We start from the raw sequence: 23988 nt of genomic DNA, 5'->3' as shown, positions 1-23988 counted from the left end.
GTACTAAGAGGTCACGATACGGTGACCCGCAGGAGCGAACGCTCTAGGTGTCAACTATCAATTTACGAGTTTTAGATAATCTGGACCGGATATCGAAGTTAGGCGGTGAGCTTGAGATGAGGAGCGACGATTCCAAGAAGTGTCTAATTTATTATTCTTTTGTGGTTTGAACGCTAGCATCCGATAACGCGAGGGAGATAACGGACGGAAGCGGCTTGTCACCTACGATCGGCACTTAATTACTTGCTGATTGTGAGCTGATTTTAGAGGGGTCTGCGCATAGATACATGTTAAAGTTTCTTGTAGTTCGCCAAATATTCATTTGTACGTTTATGGAATCATTTCTTATATAATTTATTTTATGTTATTAATTGGAATTCTTAATGATTGATAATTTATAATAAAACTTGAGTTTAATGCAATAGGGTAAGATTAAGTTATTTCTAAATTATAGAATTATGATTCCATAACGTAATATCGAGACTTTCTTGTTCTCGTTTGACTTAATTCTATAATAAAATATTCTCTTTAATTATATCCACTTGGGCCTTATTTATAAGTCTCTTCATTTAATAATTTACTCAATAAATCTTAATAATCTTGGGTTCGTTATCGAAATCATTTAATGACTGAAATAAGGCTTCGTAAATATAATTGCGGATGAAATCTTAAAATATTAAGTGTTTGAACACTTTTAGTAATTCATCGAATGCTTGTCGCAGGCTTGTCGTTACAATGCATCGCAAGATAAGGATTTATGGAACCTTCCTCATAATAATTCTGTCAGTGATTAAAATACTTCTAAAACTCATTACTATAAGTCTTAAATTGTTAAGTAAAGTTCGACAAGTTATTATGTTTCTGATTCCATAAATAATATTATTATATTGTTTAATTAATATTGAATATTCATATATAAGTGGGTTAGTCATGATTAAAATATATTCTTATTGCTAAGGGTTAGTTTCATTTAATAATAACTGGTTAGTTGAAGTATACGCTCAGGGGTCTCGGATGACGTTTGATTGGTCGGATCGCTAGTTCCTGGTAGCGGCTAGTTAGAACTAGATAACTGGAGACCCTAGATTTGGTATGGTTAGTAATTAATAATATAAATGCTTGATTTTAGTCTAAACAATTATATGTAAAGAGGAAAATCATTAATTATCCTTAAATTTTAAGTATTGGCGCAGGAAAAACAGTAGCGCGCAAAAATATGGTTTTGCGAAAATGACGGGACGTTACACCTCCCCCCTTATTTAAGAACAAATTGCGATGTATTCGAAGGAATTTGTTCGAGATCTTTTAAACGATCTCTTAAATTCTGATATGAATTAATATCAGAAACATTATTAGTAGTTGCTGATTCGATGTTGGATGAGGCATTATCATTTGGTCTTGAAAACCCATTAATGATTACGGTAGGTTCCCTGGAGAGGTCTTCAGGAGCAGAAGGTGACGGTGGTCCCTTGGCTGGTTTTTTATTATCGGTCCTATCGACAGGTCCTCGTGCGAGATGAAGTAGTAGATGAGTGAGAGAGCTCCAAATGGCTCCAGCCAAATGCATGCTCCATCCATAGGCGGAATGTAAGGCATAACCGTGAATAGCTGTATCGACGAAGACTTTTATGATGCGAATAATTATTAAAATGCCAAGGATTCCAGCAGTTGCGGATCCGAATGAAATAAATCCGGTCCATACTCGTGAGGCGGCACTCTCGGCAATTTTATTGAGAGAGGCTTCGTCCAATAAATTATACATGGAGACAGCGTCGGAGTTAATGGAGTATCCCGTAATTCCTCTTGCAATTGTATTTAGAAGAGCGGGTTTCTCTGCGGGGAACATAATGTGATCCCTCAGTTTTTCTATATCTTCTTCGGAGTATATTCCGCTGACAGCGAGGGCTCCTGGCGTCAAATAATCCCAGGTTAATGTCGTCATTGGTTTTAATTGTTGCGGAGGTAACTGTCTGATTTGAGGTTCAGGTGTAAATTGAACCCATGTATCCTCGATACGGTACATAGTTGGTAATTCAAAACTGCATTCCCTTTGATTTCCATATTTAGAAATTATCCGGGATTTCGGGGTGAGAAACAAGGAAGTGTTGCGGGTGGTTACAGGTAATTCCGTGTAACATTCCTTTGTTTTCCTTACTACAACATCTACAGGTATGCATTTGACGATGTGCGTGGTTTCCCCGGTTGTAACTGCCATATAGCCGGGTCCTTTCATAAGGCGATATGCGAATTCATCTGGTTGAAGAGTAGCGAAAGACAGGGCGTTGGTGATTACCTGTCTTTCTAATTCGCATTTTTGTTGCATAACATTATAATATAATGAAGTCATTTGTTGTCGGATGTGTTTTTCCACATACACGAATTTAGAATTCATATATGTGAATATATCCAGGTTGTCCACGGGGATGATACCTCGGCTGGCGAAGGTATCGCCTTGCTTTGTCTCTAGGATAAAGAGCTTAGGGTGCTCTGTGCGAAATAAAGTGTATCCGCACAAGGGTTGTTCTTTTGTCTTCGTAAGTGCGAACGTGACGTCCTGCGTAGTCAGACTATAAATAATTGGAGAAAGAGGGTTAGTTGAATTATCTGTAATTTTAGTTGCTAAACCCTCATAAAGAACGTCATATTGATGGAAATTGCAAGCAGATGTTGGCAAGGATTTCCAATACGAGTATCCGTTTTCGGAATCGATGCAAAATCCTTCGCTCAAGAGACAAATGGTTCCGGATTTTAATATTATTTTTCCGGAGTTTAATTGTACGGGAACGTGCGATGTCCTCAAGGAGATCTTGACGACGGCTTGAACAACGACGTTGTCCCAGGTTCCGTAAGGGTCGGAGTACTGAGTGCCTTTGCAGGTTCCGTCGTTATTAGTGCGTCCGGCTAAGGTGAGACTGTGATAAGTAGTCTGATTAGCTCTTAGTCCGTGAATGATATTGCTATCTCCGAGAGAGAATGTTCCATCTTGGAATGCCCTTCGGCACACTGTATATCCGGTTTCGTGGATATAATCTGCCTTTCCGTTATGGACTATGGAGACATGCGAGTGCATTCCGCAGTGGTAAATTGTCCGTGATATTTCCACCTTGCACTGGATGACTTCTGCATGATTGTAGTCCGAGAGTTGTAAGAGTTGCATGTAGACGTCAGTCGAATTGGGTTTCCGTATATCAAGATTGCATTCTCCAACATCGAGCAACGATACCGAAGTAATATTCAGGTGTTGTCCGCCACAATCGAATCCAATAAGAGCGTGAATCGGATTAACGAGAACGAGAATCGCGAAGTACGACAACATGTCTGTAATAATGCATAGTGAAGTATATATATATAGATATTCTTAATCTAATTGTTCGTGTATGTGATATTGCTTTAAAATTATGGTTATATGTGTATGTTTGTATTCCTATAGCTTTGTAATCAAGTAGGATATATATATATGTGATTATTATTGAATATATATATATTCTTATTCTAATTATACGTAAATATATATATATTGTTTTATTATTATTATTTTTTTTTTTTTTGTGTGCTTTTTGGGTTTTTTTTTCTTTATATATATATCTATATATATATATAGTATATGAGGTATCCTTTTGTCACCGAGTAAAGTATGGAATTATAATAGATTATATGCACGTTTTATTCTAAAATTATGAATATGTAAATTATTTTTTTCCTTTTTTTTTTTATATATATATGCTATATGTCTTATAACTTTATTTTGCAACTGAGTAAGATATAAGAATTGTACTTGGGTATATATGTACGTTCTATACTTAAGATATATATATTTCATTAAAATTACTTTAATTAGATCAGTTAGAACCAATGCGTAGATGTTAATTATTTAGGGTGAAGCTTATCGTAGCGAGGAATATATACTATATTAACTTACATAGATGCTTAATGATAAAAAAAATTCTCTTCTCTCTTTTTGTTATTATTTTTTTCGAGGACGCTTTCGTATTTTGTTAGTTCTCTGAATCAGGCCGCCAAGCTGCGAGGGTCTGATATTGCATCCATATGTGTAGTTTTTCGCTGGGAAAGGTTGTGTTTTAACGTCTTTGGTAAGTTAGAAAGGGCGTGTCAAGTCGTAAACATATCATAGGTAGAAGTGTATGTGAGTAGAGGGGGAATGGGAGGAAAAAGAAAATGGTTTTCCACGTGCAGGTCAACGAAGAAGAATCGCACAGTCGCACTTTAGTTTTTGCAGTGGTAAGAGTGTTGTGAGAAAAGAAAAATTTATAATGGAAATTGAAGTCCCGTATTCGAAAACGAGGGTGGTGATCAGGCGATTACCGATAATTCTGGTGATGGAGTTTGATAAGGAGAACGTAAGTAGTTATTCATGAATGTGTATGAGTCTGTTTTATTATTAATGCTATTACCTCTGATATTAATGATATTTGATATTTGCTTAATAATTTGGAACGGGGCGATCGAGATAGGGAAATATAATAATTAAGGGTTTTCTTTCTCAGCCCGACGTTATTCTTTCTGTGTATCAATACACGAAGAAGGATCGCGAAGATCGGCGAGTGAGAGCCGAAGAGAGACGGCGCTGGGAGGCTTTCCTGGAGGAGGAAGGGGATGATATTTTCTCCCTGAATAAATTATTTGAGGAATGGAGCGAGGAGGAGAGATTGTTCAGAGAGAGATTTCTGATCACCGATGAGATGCTCAGTAAGTTCTTTTAAAAAATTTTTTTTTTATGACGCGGTTTGTTAATATATAATTGATAATTCGATGTATGTAACCTTTATTTGTTTGTTAGAGGACGACTGGGATTGTGGACCACCGTGGAGGGTATGCTTGTGGAAGAACGTAGTGAAGATGAGTAGACTACGTGCTGAAAGAAGGGTGCAGAGAATGATCGATTTTGCGGCGCCGGTGAGGAGGTGTGAGGACGCGGGGTACGATGATTTTGAAGACGCGGAGTACCGTGAAGAAGTTTTACGCCAAGCGGGATTCTATAAGAATTAGGTAAGTAAGCTTTCTTTTACTTTGTTTTGCCTTGGGTTTATCTCATTGCTTGACATTACATTATTTTTGTGCATTGTTTCAGAACTGCCTTGATAGCGTCATCGATTCAGGTTATTCTGAAGAGCGCGCGCGCGATTGCAAACGTATATATTTTTAATAGTTCCTTTATAATAATTATTATCGCATGTATTTTACGTAATTATTAAAATTATGCTTATCGAGAAACTGCGTTATTTTATTTCATACTGCCTTCATAAGTACTTTATATACTCGTAAGATTAGAGGAAACACCGTAGAAGCATTTTATTGTTTATGATTAAGATTCATTAATTAAAATATATATATTCTTATGATTTAAATCCATATATATATGATTCGTAATAAGATTGAAAGAAGCTTAAGAATGCACTTTGTTATATTATTATCGTATTAATTATCGTATATATATATTTTATTATTATTTTTTTTTTATTATTTTTTTTTATTTATTAAATAGGACGAGCACTTTATTATCTACGATCAAGATTAAATAAATCAGATATTTGTCAGCCATATTTGCTTAAGACTAGTTATTTGTCGTAATGTAATTGTTTCGCCAGAATAATTATAGTAGTAAGATCGAAGGAAGCTATAAAGAGACATTTTATCATTTTATATATATAAGATTAAATAGATAGGACACTTTATCGTATTAGGATTAAATAGATAGGACATTTTAAAGTTACTTAAAGTATAGTATATTTTCCAAAATGTTTTCGTTCAATGTCTTCATCAAGTATTAAAATACTTAGAGTTAAAAGTAGTAATATAGAATGTATATTTTATATAATTTTAACGATATATTATCATTTAATATATATATATGTATTATCTCTATAAATTTGAACACTAATAATGATTAAATGCTGCGTATAATTTTCATATTACGTTTTAGACTGTACGTTTAACGAAATGTAGTATAACTAGTTACTGTATCTCCTAATTTTAGTTAATTACGCGGAATTGCATTTGCCTTGGACTTAAGTATTTATAAGGTTATAATAAAGATATAATTTATTCTACACTTTGTTATAGATTAGTGATTTATTTAGTTAATAAATGTTAAGCTAGAGACCGTTTATAGAATTGTCTTAGTTATGACTAGATAACTCATCAAGGTTATAATATAGGTTACATAGGAGTATGTAAATGTTAGAAAATAGATTTTGTTTTAGTAAATAGATTATTTGGTTATTAGGTTGGGGTTCTCAATTCAATTTCGAAGCCAGTGTCGTTATCGTACACCGAGAGGTAAAGAACATCCAGGGTAGCAGTGTCCAGAACTAGAAGTGCGATTTTGTTAGAATAGTATGTTTTAAAGGCGTTCATGAATTCTATATAAGCGATAAAGCAATCGTTACATTGTAAAACAGAGCGTTTTTCTATGGCTATTTCGCTGCTGCAGATTTGACAGTCGGCAGGGCTCATATCTCCGTCTATAACTCCATGACCAATTATATGTTTATAACCCTTTGGGGTTGTGCGGTTATAGCATTTAATACAAAGTCTATTGCCACTTTCTTCAGCTTGGTAGCCAGATATTCGTAGGCATTTTATTTCATATAGTTCTGGAAAATGCTTTAACAAGGGATGTGGGTTGTATTTAAAATTCTTCCCGATGCACATTTTGCAATTAGTAAGTATAGCGTTAGTACTTATTGTTGTTAAAGTTTTTTTTTTATGCGTATAAAGTGGAAATATTTAGTACGGTTGCTGCATTTAAGCAGAAATTAAGATGGTTTATTAGAAATGGAAAATTTGTTAATTAGTTAATTAATAAAAGATGTCAGGTGATCCGTAAAACAGTATTGATAAAAAGGAGAACTGTTTCCACCTGAAGTTGATCCGGGGCCTTAGGGGCAGTTCGTAGTCACAGACGATGGAGAGCTGTTAAAGAGGATAACTGCTTTAGGCCCTGGAATAATGTTTCGTTGGCGCTGCCAACATCTGTAAACAAAGATGATACATGTTATTTTATCCTGGTTCAACATGTGCAATTTTTAACTTGTTAACGTGAACAATTCTGGGTTTATTTTTGACTAATAATTTGACGTTGCACTGCGGTAGAACTTCTATAATTTCATGGGGTCCGGTATATTGGTCGGCGAATTTTCCTTTTGCAGGTTCCTTTAGTAAAAATACACGTGATCCTACTTGAAAATTTTGTTCGTTAACTTTTCGATCGTAATAATGTTTACTTCGTTCTTTAGAGTTTATGAGGTTTTTGCGTGCGTCTTCTTGTGTGTCATGTATTCTGTTAAATAAATCAGTCAGATAATCTCGATAGGTAGTCTCTAGATTTCCTTCGACAGGTGGGTGAGCGGAGGGTAATCGGGCTATTCTACCGAAGATTAACTCAAATGGTGGGTATTTAGTTCCTTCATGAACACTAGTGTTATAAGAAAACATTGCCATGTTAATATGACTATCCCAGTCTCTCTCTTTCTGGACCTGAATTTTAAGATATTCTGTCAGTACATGATGTGATCTTTCAAGAGAACCGTTAGATTGAGGATGATAGGCGGTAGTTTTAAAGTGTTGTATATTAAACATTTTAGCTAAATTTCGTATGAGACCAGAGAGAAAATTAGTTCCTTGGTCCGTAAGGATGGCTTTAGGAGCGCCGTATATGCAAATGAAATTTCTAGTGAGCGCAATAGCAATGGATAAAGAATTAGCTTCTCTTAAAGGAACGGCTACAGAATATTTAGTCAATAAATCTTGCATAGTTAATATATATTGATTTCCAGAATTTGTTATAGGGAGAGGACCTACTATATCGAGAGCTACTTTGTCGAATGCGGCCCTAGGTGTATCTGTAATTACCATGGGTTGTCTTGTTTTTACACGTGTTAATTTCTTTAACTGACATTGACGACACCTCTGAATAAGATGCTGTATATCTTTTTTCATAGTGTTCCAATGATAATAAGGTCTTAATCGGTTATAAGTTTTAGTTACTCCTTTATGACCACCGTGAGCGGAGGAATGATTCTCGATAATGAGCGTTTCGCGTTCTTCGGCAGGGGGAATTCGAACTAAGTTTTCGCAGACCGTAATGTGGATGGGTAATTCTCTCAAAAATTCTTGAATTTGGCTAATCACGTATCGCCATGGTATATCGTCGAAACGATCAGTTTTACTGATACTAAAGGAAGCTAAACGTAATTCGGTTACGGCATCTAAAAGGGAACGCATACAATTTTTTAACGTTTGTTGTTCTAAGCGCGAACGATTATTTAATCTTATAGGAATGGATATTAATGTTTTTGATTTAACTGTTTGTACATTTACTCTTTCAAACGTGAGGTTCTCATATACAGGTAGTAAATTTGCTTGTTGATATTCTTTAGCGCCGTTATCATAAGGAGTTCCATCCATTTGAATAAAAATTACGTGATCGTCTTTTTGTCTTAATAAACAGTCGCGGCTTTCGGTTACTAGAATTAAATCTGTTTCCCGTGGTTCTGCGAGTTGGAGTACTTCTTCATATATGTGATCTCCTTCGCGTAGGTCAATAACTGTTCTTCGTTTATTGTCGCCGTCTTCGCTGCTGTCGTCGTCACTGGAATATTCTTCTACTATTACGTCAGGTTCCTGAGGATGTGGATTAGGTGGAGGAGTCTTAATAACTTCGCAATAAATATTAGGGTTACTAGAAACAGGTTCGACTAATGATTCGTTTGGAGGTTCATCATACTCGTGATTTACGAATAGAGGAATGGCGAGATTAATAGGTGGATTTCTGGATAAAGCATCTGCATTATTATTTAAACTTCCTTTCTTATATTGTATTTCGTATTCGTATTCAGCCAATTTTGTTCTCCATTTCCATAATCTGGAGGAAGGGTCCTTAATAGAATGTAACCATACGAGAGGTTTATGATCAGTAATAATAGTGAATTTCTTTCCGTATAAATAAGGTCGAAAATGATTGACGCAATAAACTATGGCTAAGCATTCTTTTTCGATAGTAGAATAATTTTGTTCGGCGTTATTTAACACGCGGGAGGTATAAGCGATAGGTAAATCTTTTCCGATTTGCCCTTGACTGAGTACTCCTCCGACAGCATATCCGGATGCGTCGGTTGTTAAAATGAAAGGTTGAGTGAAATCGGGATATTGAAGTATAGGTTCAGAGCATAAAGAGCGTTTTAGAATGTCGAAAGCCTCTATTTGCTTTTGTTGCCAATTAAACATATTATTTTTCTTTAGTAGGTCTGTGAGTGGTTTAGCGACCTTGGAAAATTGAGGGATAAATCGTCTATAGTATCCAGCTAATCCTAGAAATTGTTTTATGTGTTTTTCATTTTTCGGAGGGGGAAATCTAACTATAGATGCTATTTTCTTTGGATCGGGCCTGACTCCGTCATCTCCGATAATATGACCGAGGTACGCTACTTCGTGATGTAGAAATTCGCATTTATCGGGTTGTAATTTTAAATTCGCGTTTCTTAATCTTTGCATCAATTTATTAAATTTAATTTCATGCTCTTCTAGAGATCTGGCGTAAATAACTATGTCGTCCATATATACGAATAATTCATTACCCTGTAATCCAGAAAGAACGTTATCCATTAATCTTTGAAAAGTCGCTGGAGCATTTTTTAGACCGAAAGGCATTCTTTTAAATTGATAATGACCGTATGGAGTTGAAAATGCGGTTTTAGGGGCATCTTTAGGAGCCATGGGGATTTGATGGAAACCGGAGGCTAGATCGAGAACAGAGAAATATTTAGCGGATCCTAATTGATCTAAAATATCAGTTATATTTGGGAGAGGGTATGCGTCTCCTATGGTTTTTTCATTGAGACCGCGATAGTCGATGACCATTCGCCATCTTTTATTTCCCTGCGAATCTGATTTTTTGGGTACTATCCACACGGGGGAATTATAAGGGGATGTAGAATATTCGATTAAATTATTGGATAATAATTCATTAACTTGTTTATTGATCTCGTCTTTGTGGACAGGAGGAAATCGATATTGTTTCGTATGGATAGGGATCTCATTAGTAGTGGGTATGAAATGCTGAGTGGCGTTAGTAGCTCCGAGATTATCGTCAGGAAGATGAAATCTGTCGGCATGATTATGAATTAATGATTTGACATTATTGAACTCCTCGGAGTTTAAATGTTCTAATCGTAGAAGCTGCATGGTAGCAGATGTGCGATCGCAAGAAGCTTCGTCATTGCGAACTTCTTCGAGATATGAAGGGTTATTAATATATAAAGGAGAAGTCGTTACGAGCCCTCGGGTTGCAACGACTTGGGTAGAATTGTCTTCAAAATCTAATTGATCATTATGAATCACTGGGTGCCCTAAGGTTGCAGTGATATTTTCGTATCTAACCTTTTCATTGCATTCAGAAGAAGGACCATCGGTCGTCTCATTCCCTCGGGTTTTGACGACACCGTCTGGGATCGTGGATCCAGACGTATCCGCAAAGTCAAAATCTTCTAATTCGGCAGAAGGGACCTCTACGTGATAAGCACGGTCAGAGGTATTAATAATGGGTAGGTAAGCTTTACCGTTAATATTAGAGACTATAGCTTCTCCGAGATATACATCTTTGTTATACACGAAGCGAGGTATATATCCGTATGATTTATCTGGGTTAGTGATATTAATGAAAAAGGGCGAGACGGATCGCGGTCCGACGCGGAGAAAACTTGCCTCTGAGAATGGAATTCTAATATCGTCGTAATGTAAGCATCGATTTTTATAATCGATAGTAGCGGCGCGTGTTTTCAAAAAGGTGTTTCCTAAAATTCCATCCTGAGGAAAAGTGACGGTATCGGGAATTATATGAAAACAGGTAGGGAGACCAAGAAAATTTATAACAACGGAGCCTAAAGTCGGCATCACTTCTGAAGATAGTCCCTGAAGAGCTAGGACATCTTCTTCGCGAATTTTTATTTTTCGATCAAGACAGTGTCGTTTTATGAGATTTACTCCAGAGCCTGAATCGACCATGAAGAGGCAGTCTCCCTGAAGGTCTGGGGATGAAAGGACAACAGTGGGTAAGCTATGGGGTTTTGCTTTTTCTTCTATTCTTCCAATACTGGTGATAAGGTATGAGTCGGGCTTAGAGGTCGCACTGTAGTAACTGGTGCGCGTTGGAGAAGAGAAGGGCGTCCCGGTTGAGCATCGTTCCGGCGGGCGCCAATTGTTACCGGAACGCTCTGGGCGTTTCCCTGATTATTGTTACTGGTAGAAGGGTGAGGAGGGGAAGAATTATTTCCGAGGGAGCGTCTGTACGCGAGCTTGCGACATTCGTCAATAAGATGTCCGGGGTTTTTACAGTAGCGACAGATTTTCTCGGTAGGGTAATTAGGTCCGGGTTGTCCTGGGATAAGAGGTTTTATAAAGGGGATATTATTTCGTGATGATTTTGATAGAGAGGATTGTTGTGGATCATGAGTTATTGTTTGTTGCAATGGTCCGGATCTATTCGAGAAATCAGCGCGAGGAGGAATGTTAGCTCTATGCATGGACGTAGCCCGTTTGCGCGCATTTTCTGCTTCTAGAGTTTTTGATAATTTTATAGCAGTCTCGAGGACGTGGTCGAGTGAGAAGGCTCCTTCTAATTTAACTCTAATCAACAAATCAGTAGGGAGACCGTTAACGAAACTAGTACTAACACTACGGTCGATGGTATCTTTGGTGGATTCGTCGATATCTCCGTAACAGTCGCTTTCTCCGTCGATTATAGCTGCACGTAATTCTTTTACTCTGGCTATATAATCGAAAATATCTTCGTTAGGTTTCATATAGATGTTTGCGAGTTCACCGCGATACTGATCTACAGATTTATTTGGACCGAAAATAGCTTTTAACTGTTTTGTTAATGAAAAAACAGAGTTATATTCTCTTCCTTCTACTGCGGAATAAGCATGTCCTTGTAATTTATTAATTATAAGTTGCACTAAGTAATGTTCGTGATATTGTGGTATTAATTCGCGGGCACGTTCGCAGATTTTACTAAATTGAAAAACAGACATTTTGTGTCCGTCGTATTTAGGGATAGAATCGACTACGTCTTTAAAACGGATCGGAGAAGGTATGTCGACGGGACTAGTCGCATGAGTGTTTTCTGAAGGGAGGTAATCAAAATGAGCTCTTCTTTGATTGGATGCATCAGAAGTCAGACTATTATTAATACGTTGGTTTAAAATCTCTACTTGTCTGGGTAAAGCACTAAGGTGAGAGATTTGCTCAACTAAGGTAGTTAATATTGAGTCATGCTGCTCGTCTGATTTTTTTGTTTCGATTTCTCGTAATAGTGCTTTAAATTCGTCTGTCTTTTCCTGCAGTAATTTGTGTTGTTCTTTGAGTGATTTTTCTTTTTCTGTTAACATTTGACTAAAAATTTCAAGTTCGGATCGTGATACACCTTCCTCAGCCTCGGAGGGAGGATTAGAACTTTGAGTACTCTGCGTTGATACCACTGCTTTACCTTAGAGAGAAATAAGAGGCTGAAAGAAAATATATTAATAAGATTAGTTACAGTGTTCGGTCGCTTAATCGGGACCGAATAGATGTCGAATTTTATAGATTTTGCGACGGGGATCTGTACGTTCAATTGTTTTGTAATCAGGATATTTGCATTCGAATTCTATTGGCGTTGGGTTGTAATCGATACTCTTATTTTCGTTAGATAGTGGTTCGGGGTCGTTTGTATTATTAGTTAAATTGTATAATTTGGTAAATAAGAGAAGGGGATTTTGGAAAGAGGAGATGGTTTCTTTGATCTGGAAATTAATCCTTTTAATTTGAACTCGACGCCCGCCTTTCCTGGGCATGAGGGAAAATAAAATGTATTTGAAATTTTAACTTATTTCTCAACTGTTGCCACACTCTTCGTCAGCGACAGTTGGTGTTGTTGCCACACTTCGTCAGCGACAACTAAGTCAAATCTCAAATCAAGATAATCATTTAGGAAAGGAATTGAATATAATTGAAAATTCAATCGTAATCGTCTGTTGCCACCCTCTTCGTCAGCGACAGCGATAATTGTTGCCACACTTGTCAGCGACAATTTGATCAAATTTCAAGTTACACTCGTTATTCACTTTCGATTTAAATTTTTAGAATTTTAACGAGAAAGAGGATTAATTCTTGAGACCTTTACACAGGAGGATCCTTATCAGTCCTTTAGGCAATCCCACCGTTGCCACCAAAGTTTTTTGGATTGTCACGTCTGGGTGATCTCCCTTCTCTCTCTATGCCTAGGCTAGTGAGAAAACGGGCGCTCTCTATTTTTGTGAGGCAACCTGCTTACACCGGCTATACCTCTGGGACGCCGAGAGCTAGGACCGAAGTTACGGATCTAGGGAATGTTGTAGGTCACAGGAGTGGGGTATTAGTTACTAGTTGGGAGTATCGAATCTATTAGCGATATCTTCGATGTCGTTTAAAATAGTTATGACTTGATTGAAAGTTATTTTACCATTCAAATATTCATAGATCAAATTGAGTATTAATTGGTAAATTGTATTGCAAATTAAGCCTTGAAGTTGTTTATTCATCTGGATAATAATAATTCAGGGGCTAATTAATAAAATGAATTTGATATTTATTTAATCGTCTGTGAATTCGACGCTTATTTGAGCACCAGGGATATGAAGATTATCTAAGCAGACTATGAGTTGATCGATATCAATAGTTCCTTCTAAAACGTCAGTTAGTAGCCCGATGATTATATTTATAATTGAATTTGCATCATCGTTTGTTAATCCTTGGACGTCTAATTCAGTAGATCTGGGTAGCATTTGAATTAATTGGTAGAGGCAATGATGAGAATAATATATTTATAATGAGTTAGATAAGGATTATCGTGAGATAACATGAAGGGGAACTAGAGGGAGTGAGATATCAATATCCGATACGTCTATTCATTTGGGTTTAAATATGAATTCAAAAGGAAGGTCTGGGGGTACGGAGAATGTCTTCGGGCAAGTATGATGAATGCCTCGTCGACGATGGAGATACGCAGGGTGTTGATGGGAGGTTTGTCGTCGGGCAAGTATGATGAATGCCTCGACAACGACGGGAAGTAGGGGAAAAGGCAGAGAGTTGCTTGTGTGCTTACGGTAGAAGTATGCGTTGCAACTATAGGTAAAATGAGGATTGGACCACGTCCAGAGTGAAATTAATTCCGGAATTCTGGTTAAGAATCCTTATGCGATATCTTTCTCCTGTTATCGATTTTTATTAGGTGAGAGAAGGTAATGAGGAGTTGTCTTCGGGCAAGTATGATGAATGCCTCGTCGACGATGGAGATACGCAGGGTGTTGATGGGAGGTTTGTCGTCGGGCAAGTATGATGAATGCCTCGACAACGACGGGAAGTAGGGGAAATGGTAAAGAGTCGTCTGGACCTACGAAAGGTACGTCCAACGGCTAGAGGTAAAATGCGGGTTTGGACGACGTCCGAGTGATACCAGGAGTATTGTTTCTACGTTAATGTTGCTAAATTCTGATATTGATACCTTGAATAATTATGAAAGGGTAGTTGGATTCTGATTTGATAAATACTGATTGACAACGGGAAACTGTTAGCTGCATGCAATGCTTAACAGTGGATTTCGTTTATTTGTTTTAGGAGAAGGTAGTGATTGAAAGAGAATTGTCAGTCTAGAGTAACTTAGAATTAAAATTGGCGTGTTAAATAGTCTGGGTAATTATAAGTACTTACCTTGTGATAGACTGTGAACTTCAGGCAGTGGATCGTAATACGCTCGTTCGCTTTTTTCCCTTCTCTAGGACCTCGGTCGCGGGATGTTTGGCAAAATCAACGTATTCGAGTTTTGAAGCACAAGAGTTCTTTATTTAACTTTTACTTTATAATTCTATGCGCGACTAACAATTTGAGTATGTCGACGCAGTTGACGGCAAACGCGTGACTTTATACAGAGTATCGTAAGGCTACAGAAATGATGTACTGTAGAGCTACGGTGGGATCTCGATAATGAGATGCCGTAGAGTTACGGTGAGATGATAATGATGGTATGCCGCAATGAAGTTAAGAATTAAGGGTTTATATACCCATCAAATCGAGAAAAATCTGAGTGTCGTGTGCAATTCCCTTTTGGTGGGGATTTCTAAGAAAGACGTTTTCTTGGAATATGTCACAATAAATTGTACTAAGAGGTCACGATACGGTGACCCGCAGGAGCGAACGCTCTAGGTGTCAACTATCAATTTACGAGTTTTAGATAATCTGGACCGGATATCGAAGTTAGGCGGTGAGCTTGAGATGAGGAGCGACGATTCCAAGAAGTGTCTAATTTATTATTCTTTTGTGGTTTGAACGCTAGCATCCGATAACGCGAGGGAGATAACGGACGGAAGCGGCTTGTCACCTACGATCGGCACTTAATTACTTGCTGATTGTGAGCTGATTTTAGAGGGGTCTGCGCATAGATACATGTTAAAGTTTCTTGTAGTTCGCCAAATATTCATTTGTACGTTTATGGAATCATTTCTTATATAATTTATTTTATGTTATTAATTGGAATTCTTAATGATTGATAATTTATAATAAAACTTGAGTTTAATGCAATAGGGTAAGATTAAGTTATTTCTAAATTATAGAATTATGATTCCATAACGTAATATCGAGACTTTCTTGTTCTCGTTTGACTTAATTCTATAATAAAATATTCTCTTTAATTATATCCACTTGGGCCTTATTTATAAGTCTCTTCATTTAATAATTTACTCAATAAATCTTAATAATCTTGGGTTCGTTATCGAAATCATTTAATGACTGAAATAAGGCTTCGTAAATATAATTGCGGATGAAATCTTAAAATATTAAGTGTTTGAACACTTTTAGTAATTCATCGAATGCTTGTCGCAGGCTTGTCGTTACAATGCATCGCAAGATAAGGATTTATGGAACCTTCCTCATAATAATTCTGTCAGTGATTAAAATACTTCTAAAACTCATTACTATAAGTCTTAAATTGTTAAGTAAAGTTCGACAAGTTATTATGTTTCTGATTCCATAAATAATATTATTATATTGTTTAATTAATATTGAATATTCATATATAAGTGGGTTAGTCATGATTAAAATATATTCTTATTGCTAAGGGTTAGTTTCATTTAATAATAACTGGTTAGTTGAAGTATACGCTCAGGGGTCTCGGATGACGTTTGATTGGTCGGATCGCTAGTTCCTGGTAGCGGCTAGTTAGAACTAGATAACTGGAGACCCTAGATTTGGTATGGTTAGTAATTAATAATATAAATGCTTGATTTTAGTCTAAACAATTATATGTAAAGAGGAAAATCATTAATTATCCTTAAATTTTAAGTATTGGCGCAGGAAAAACAGTAGCGCGCAAAAATATGGTTTTGCGAAAATGACGGGACGTTACACTCTCGACATTCGTTTGTACGCGGAATTCATTCTTAACGGGAAAAACGCGTGAAAAATGCGGAGCCGATTGAGCGTGATACCATGACAAGCTCGAGGACGCGAGGGACGAAGAACGTGACGTAGTAACTACGTAAGTCGACACTCTGCACGCCGCGCGCCAAATTCAAAAACCATAATAGGCTGTAACTTTTACTTACTTGAACCATCGTCTAAATTATTACTGTGTATTTAAATTTATATTATATACTATTCAATATTTCGATTTCGTAATCACTGCGATTGTAATTTCAAGTGTGTCATTTATACGTGTGTGTACAGAACCTTGACATACATACATATTAATTTTAATAAATTTCGAAAGACTAATAAAAGATTAATCGCGATTGCATGTATTAAGTAATATTCCAATGATCGTCCATCAATATTTCTTGCAATTATGAATATCGCTTATTCAAGTTTAACATCGTGTAATAAAATAACATAATGTATCATGCTCGCTAGCAATTAAACAGATTGTACTTATACTTAATATCTAATTTGTAGGCTGGTATTCTGATGGTACCATCATAATGTGTAGACAATGTACTGTTGAAATATATGAAAGAATAATTTTTGGCGCGTCTTAACATATTGAAAATTAAAACTTTTAAGCCGCGAATCTCATATAGCGCACAATTATATTACGTATATTGTATCAAAAAGTTTGTAGGCTGGTATTCTGATGGTACCATCATAATGTGTAGACAATGTACTGTTAAAATTTATGAAAGAATAATTTTTAGCGCGTCTTAACATATTGAAAATTAAAATTTTAAGCCGCGAATCTCATACGGCGCACAATTATATTACGTATATTGTATCAAAAAGTTTGTAGGCTGGTATTCTGATGGTACCATCATAATGTGTAGACAATGTACTGTTAAAATTTATCTATATATATAAGTGCCGTCCGTCTGTCTGTCTGTCTGTATGTACGCGAACTCCTTCCACATTTGTGGACCGATTTTTGTGAAACAAGTACCAAAATGTTGCAAATTTTTCGGGGGTGGCTGCTGCGGGGTTTATTTTCATTTTAAAAAAAAAATTTTTTTTTTCTCATAGAGGAGGGTATGTTTTCCTGAAAATAATTTTTTCACAGATTTTTACGCCATTTACGCCAATGTGTTTAGGGTGTTCCAAAACATTGTATGTGGGTGGTTGCGTGGGTTTTGCCCACCCGCGCAACCACCCAAAAAACCAACCAACGCACTTATACATTTGTTCACCGATTTTCAATAAATTCGTAAAAAAATTCAGCAAATTTTTCGGTGATGGCTACTATATGTGATTTTTTTAACCCACCCCCGCAACCACCCACGCACCCACCTACGCACTCATACATTTGTTAACCGATTTTCAATAAATTGGTTCCAAAATTTCGCTAATTATTCGGGGATGGCTACTATATGTGATTTTTTTTGTTTTACACCTTCACCCACGCACCCACCCAAGCAATCACATATTTATTAACCGATGTTTTCGAAATTGGTAGTAAAATTTTCGATATTTTTAAGGGATGACCATTATGGTTATTTTAAAGTTTTGCCCACCCACGCAACCACCCACGCACCCACCTACGCAATCATATATTTTTTCATCTATTTGCATGAAATTGGTAACAAAATTTATCAAATTTTTCGGGGATGGCTATTATATGTGATTTTTTTTAACAAACCCTCGCAACCACCCACGCACCCACCCACGTACTAATACATTTGTTCGCTGATTTTCACGAAATTGGTGAACGATTCGAAATTGGTATTAAAATTTTCAAATTTTTAATTTTTTAAGTTTTGCTAACCCACGCAACCACCCACACACCCACCCACGCATTCATAAATTTGTTAACCGATTTTCACGAAATTGGTACCAAAATTTCGAAAATTATTCGGGGATGACTATTATATGTGATTTTTTAAGTTTTGTCTACTTACGCACCCACCCACGCATCCACATACGCATTCACACATTTATTAAACGATTTTCACTAAATTGGTATTAAAATTTCGCAAATTTTTCAAAGATGGTTACTGTATGTGATTTTTTTTGTCTACATACGCACCCACCAACGCACCCACTCACGCATTTACAAATTTATTGACCAATTTTCAAGAAATTGGTAGCAAAATTTAGCAAATTTATTAGAGATGGCTACTATGTGGTTTTTTTTAATTTTACACTCCAACTCACCCACCCACGCATCTACTCACGCGCGTGCGCATTTAAAAAATGTTATTTTATGTTAAAAAACTTTGTAGTTATAAAAGAGAAACATATAATTTTAATAAAATCATCTTTTGGTAGTGGCGAAATGTTGCAAATTTTTAGGGGGTGGCTGCTGTGGGGTTTATTTTAATTTTTAAAAAAATTTTTTTTTTCTCAGAAAGGAGGGTATGTTTTCCTGAAAATAATTTTTTTACAGATTTTTACGCCATTTACGCCAATGTGTTTAGGGTGTTCCAAAACATTGTATGTGGGTGATTGCGTGGGTTTTGCCCACCCGCGCAACCACCCAAAAAACCAACCAACGCACTTATACATTTGATCACCAATTTTCAATAAATTCGTAAAAAAATTCAGCAAATTTTTCGGTGATGGCTACTATATGTGATTTTTTTAACCCACCCCCGCAACCACCCACGCACCCACCTACGCACTCATACATTTGTTAACCGATTTTCAATAAATTGGTTCCAAAATTTCGCTAATTATTCGGGGATGGCTACTATATGTGATTTTTTTTGTTTTACACCTTCACCCACGCACCCACCCAAGCAATCACATATTTATTAACCGATGTTTTCGAAATTGGTAGTAAAATTTTCGATATTTTTAAGGGATGACCATTATGGTTATTTTAAAGTTTTGCCCACCCACGCAACCACCCACGCACCCACCTACGCAATCATATATTTTTTCATCTATTTGCATGAAATTGGTAACAAAATTTATCAAATTTTTCGGGGATGGCTATTATATGTGATTTTTTTTAACAAACCCTCGCAACCACCCACGCACCCACCCACGTACTAATACATTTGTTCGCTGATTTTCACGAAATTGGTGAACGATTCGAAATTGGTATTAAAATTTTCAAATTTTTAATTTTTTAAGTTTTGCTAACCCACGCAACCACCCACACACCCACCCACGCATTCATAAATTTGTTAACCGATTTTCACGAAATTGGTACCAAAATTTCGAAAATTATTCGGGGATGACTATTATATGTGATTTTTTTAGTTTTGTCTACTTACGCACCCACCCACGCATCCACATACGCATTCACACATTTATTAAACGATTTTCACTAAATTGGTACTAAAATTTCGCAAATTTTTCAAAGATGGTTACTGTATGTGATTTTTTTTTGTCTACATACGCACCCACCAACGCACCCACTCACGCATTTACAAATTTATTGATCGATTTTCAAGAAATTGGTAGCAAAATTTAGCAAATTTATTAGAGATGGCTACTATGTGGTTTTTTTTAATTTTACACCCCAACTCACCCACCCACGCATCTACTCACGCGCGTGCGCATTTAAAAAATGTTATTTTATGTTAAAAAACTTTGTAGTTATAAAAGAGAAACATATAATTTTAATAAAATCATCTTTTGGTAGTGGCGAAATGTTGCAAATTTTTAGGGGGTGGCTGCTGTGGGGTTTATTTTAATTTTTAAAAAAATTTTTTTTTTCTCAAAAAGGAGGGTATGTTTTCCTGAAAATAATTTTTTTACAGATTTTTACGCCATTTACGCCAATGTGTTTAGGGTGTTCCAAAACATTGTATGTGGGTGGTTGCGTGGGTTTTGCCCACCCGCGCAACCACCCAAAAAACCAACCAACGCACTTATACATTTGTTCACCGATTTTCAATAAATTCGTAAAAAAATTCAGCAAATTTTTCGGTGATGGCTACTATATGTGATTTTTTTAACCCACCCCCGCAACCACCCACGCACCCACCTACGCACTCATACATTTGTTAACCGATTTTCAATAAATTGGTTCCAAAATTTCGCTAATTATTCGGGGATGGCTACTATATGTGATTTTTTTGGTTTTACACCTTCACCCACGCACCCACCCAAGCAATCACATATTTATTAACCGATGTTTTCGAAATTGGTAGTAAAATTTTCGATATTTTTAAGGGATGACCATTATGGTTATTTTAAAGTTTTGCCCACCCACGCAACCACCCACGCACCCACCTACGCAATCATATATTTTTTCATCTATTTGCATGAAATTGGTAACAAAATTTATCAAATTTTTCGGGGATGGCTATTATATGTGATTTTTTTTAACAAACCCTCGCAACCACCCACGCACCCACCCACGTACTAATACATTTGTTCGCTGATTTTCACGAAATTGGTGAACGATTCGAAATTGGTATTAAAATTTTCAAATTTTTAATTTTTTAAGTTTTGCTAACCCACGCAACCACCCACACACCCACCCACGCATTCATAAATTTGTTAACCGATTTTCACGAAATTGGTACCAAAATTTCGAAAATTATTCGGGGATGACTATTATATGTGATTTTTTTAGTTTTGTCTACTTACGCACCCACCCACGCATCCACATACGCATTCACACATTTATTAAACGATTTTCACTAAATTGGTACTAAAATTTCGCAAATTTTTCAAAGATGGTTACTGTATGTGATTTTTTTTTGTCTACATACGCACCCACCAACGCACCCACTCACGCATTTACAAATTTATTGATCGATTTTCAAGAAATTGGTAGCAAAATTTAGCAAATTTATTAGAGATGGCTACTATGTGGTTTTTTTTAATTTTACACCCCAACTCACCCACCCACGCATCTACTCACGCGCGTGCGCATTTAAAAAATGTTATTTTATGTTAAAAAACTTTCTAGTTATAAAAGAGAAACATATAATTTTAATAAAATCATCTTTTGGTAGTGGCGAAATGTTGCAAATTTTTCGGGGGTGGCTGCTGTGGGGTTTATTTTAATTTTTAAAAAAATTTTTTTTTTCTCAAAAAGGAGGGTATGTTTTCCTGAAAATAATTTTTTTACAGATTTTTACGCCATTTACGCCAATGTGTTTAGGGTGTTCCAAAACATTGTATGTGGGTGATTGCGTGGGTTTTGCCCACCCGCGCAACCACCCAAAAAACCAACCAACGCACTTATACATTTGATCACCAATTTTCAATAAATTCGTAAAAAAATTCAGCAAATTTTTCGGTGATGGCTACTATATGTGATTTTTTTAACCCACCCCCGCAACCACCCACGCACCCACCTACGCACTCATACATTTGTTAACCGATTTTCAATAAATTGGTTCCAAAATTTCGCTAATTATTCGGGGATGGCTACTATATGTGATTTTTTTTGTTTTACACCTTCACCCACGCACCCACCCAAGCAATCACATATTTATTAACCGATGTTTTCGAAATTGGTAGTAAAATTTTCGATATTTTTAAGGGATGACCATTATGGTTATTTTAAAGTTTTGCCCACCCACGCAACCACCCACGCACCCACCTACGCAATCATATATTTTTTCATCTATTTGCATGAAATTGGTAACAAAATTTATCAAATTTTTCGGGGATGGCTATTATATGTGATTTTTTTTAACAAACCCTCGCAACCACCCACGCACCCACCCACGTACTAATACATTTGTTCGCTGATTTTCACGAAATTGGTGAACGATTCGAAATTGGTATTAAAATTTTCAAATTTTTAATTTTTTAAGTTTTGCTAACCCACGCAACCACCCACACACCCACCCACGCATTCATAAATTTGTTAACCGATTTTCACGAAATTGGTACCAAAATTTCGAAAATTATTCGGGGATGACTATTATATGTGATTTTTTTAGTTTTGTCTACTTACGCACCCACCCACGCATCCACATACGCATTCACACATTTATTAAACGATTTTCACTAAATTGGTACTAAAATTTCGCAAATTTTTCAAAGATGGTTACTGTATGTGATTTTTTTTTGTCTACATACGCACCCACCAACGCACCCACTCACGCATTTACAAATTTATTGATCGATTTTCAAGAAATTGGTAGCAAAATTTAGCAAATTTATTAGAGATGGCTACTATGTGGTTTTTTTTAATTTTACACCCCAACTCACCCACCCACGCATCTACTCACGCGCGTGCGCATTTAAAAAATGTTATTTTATGTTAAAAAACTTTGTAGTTATAAAAGAGAAACATATAATTTTAATAAAATCATCTTTTGGTAGTGGCGAAATGTTGCAAATTTTTAGGGGGTGGCTGCTGTGGGGTTTATTTTAATTTTTAAAAAAATTTTTTTTTTCTCAAAAAGGAGGGTATGTTTTCCTGAAAATAATTTTTTTACAGATTTTTACGCCATTTACGCCAATGTGTTTAGGGTGTTCCAAAACATTGTATGTGGGTGGTTGCGTGGGTTTTGCCCACCCGCGCAACCACCCAAAAAACCAACCAACGCACTTATACATTTGTTCACCGATTTTCAATAAATTCGTAAAAAAATTCAGCAAATTTTTCGGTGATGGCTACTATATGTGATTTTTTTAACCCACCCCCGCAACCACCCACGCACCCACCTACGCACTCATACATTTGTTAACCGATTTTCAATAAATTGGTTCCAAAATTTCGCTAATTATTCGGGGATGGCTACTATATGTGATTTTTTTGGTTTTACACCTTCACCCACGCACCCACCCAAGCAATCACATATTTATTAACCGATGTTTTCGAAATTGGTAGTAAAATTTTCGATATTTTTAAGGGATGACCATTATGGTTATTTTAAAGTTTTGCCCACCCACGCAACCACCCACGCACCCACCTACGCAATCATATATTTTTTCATCTATTTGCATGAAATTGGTAACAAAATTTATCAAATTTTTCGGGGATGGCTATTATATGTGATTTTTTTTAACAAACCCTCGCAACCACCCACGCACCCACCCACGTACTAATACATTTGTTCGCTGATTTTCACGAAATTGGTGAACGATTCGAAATTGGTATTAAAATTTTCAAATTTTTAATTTTTTAAGTTTTGCTAACCCACGCAACCACCCACACACCCACCCACGCATTCATAAATTTGTTAACCGATTTTCACGAAATTGGTACCAAAATTTCGAAAATTATTCGGGGATGACTATTATATGTGATTTTTTTAGTTTTGTCTACTTACGCACCCACCCACGCATCCACATACGCATTCACACATTTATTAAACGATTTTCACTAAATTGGTACTAAAATTTCGCAAATTTTTCAAAGATGGTTACTGTATGTGATTTTTTTTTGTCTACATACGCACCCACCAACGCACCCACTCACGCATTTACAAATTTATTGATCGATTTTCAAGAAATTGGTAGCAAAATTTAGCAAATTTATTAGAGATGGCTACTATGTGGTTTTTTTTAATTTTACACCCCAACTCACCCACCCACGCATCTACTCACGCGCGT

At 36.3% G+C, this 23988-nt stretch overlaps 1 protein-coding gene across 1 annotated transcript; it reads right to left on the bottom strand.

Moving 5' to 3' along the window:
• Positions 1–1255: 1255 nt before the first annotated feature.
• On the bottom strand, positions 1256–3319 carry LOC145947453 (uncharacterized). Its single transcript, XM_083057227.1, has one exon. The coding sequence runs from the start codon at positions 3314–3316 to the stop codon at positions 1256–1258; it is 2061 nt and encodes a 686-aa protein (XP_082913353.1). The 5' UTR covers positions 3317–3319.
• Between the last annotated feature and the right edge of the window lie 20669 nt (positions 3320–23988).

The sequence above is a fragment of the Prenolepis imparis genome, unplaced genomic scaffold (genome assembly GCF_030444845.1).
Source record: "Prenolepis imparis isolate NDT839.2.m4 unplaced genomic scaffold, iyPreImpa1.0 SCAF_83, whole genome shotgun sequence".
Lineage (NCBI taxonomy): Eukaryota > Metazoa > Arthropoda > Insecta > Hymenoptera > Formicidae > Prenolepis > Prenolepis imparis.
Note: the sequence above shows the minus strand (reverse complement) of the source record. Positions and strands in the feature narration are given on the sequence as shown.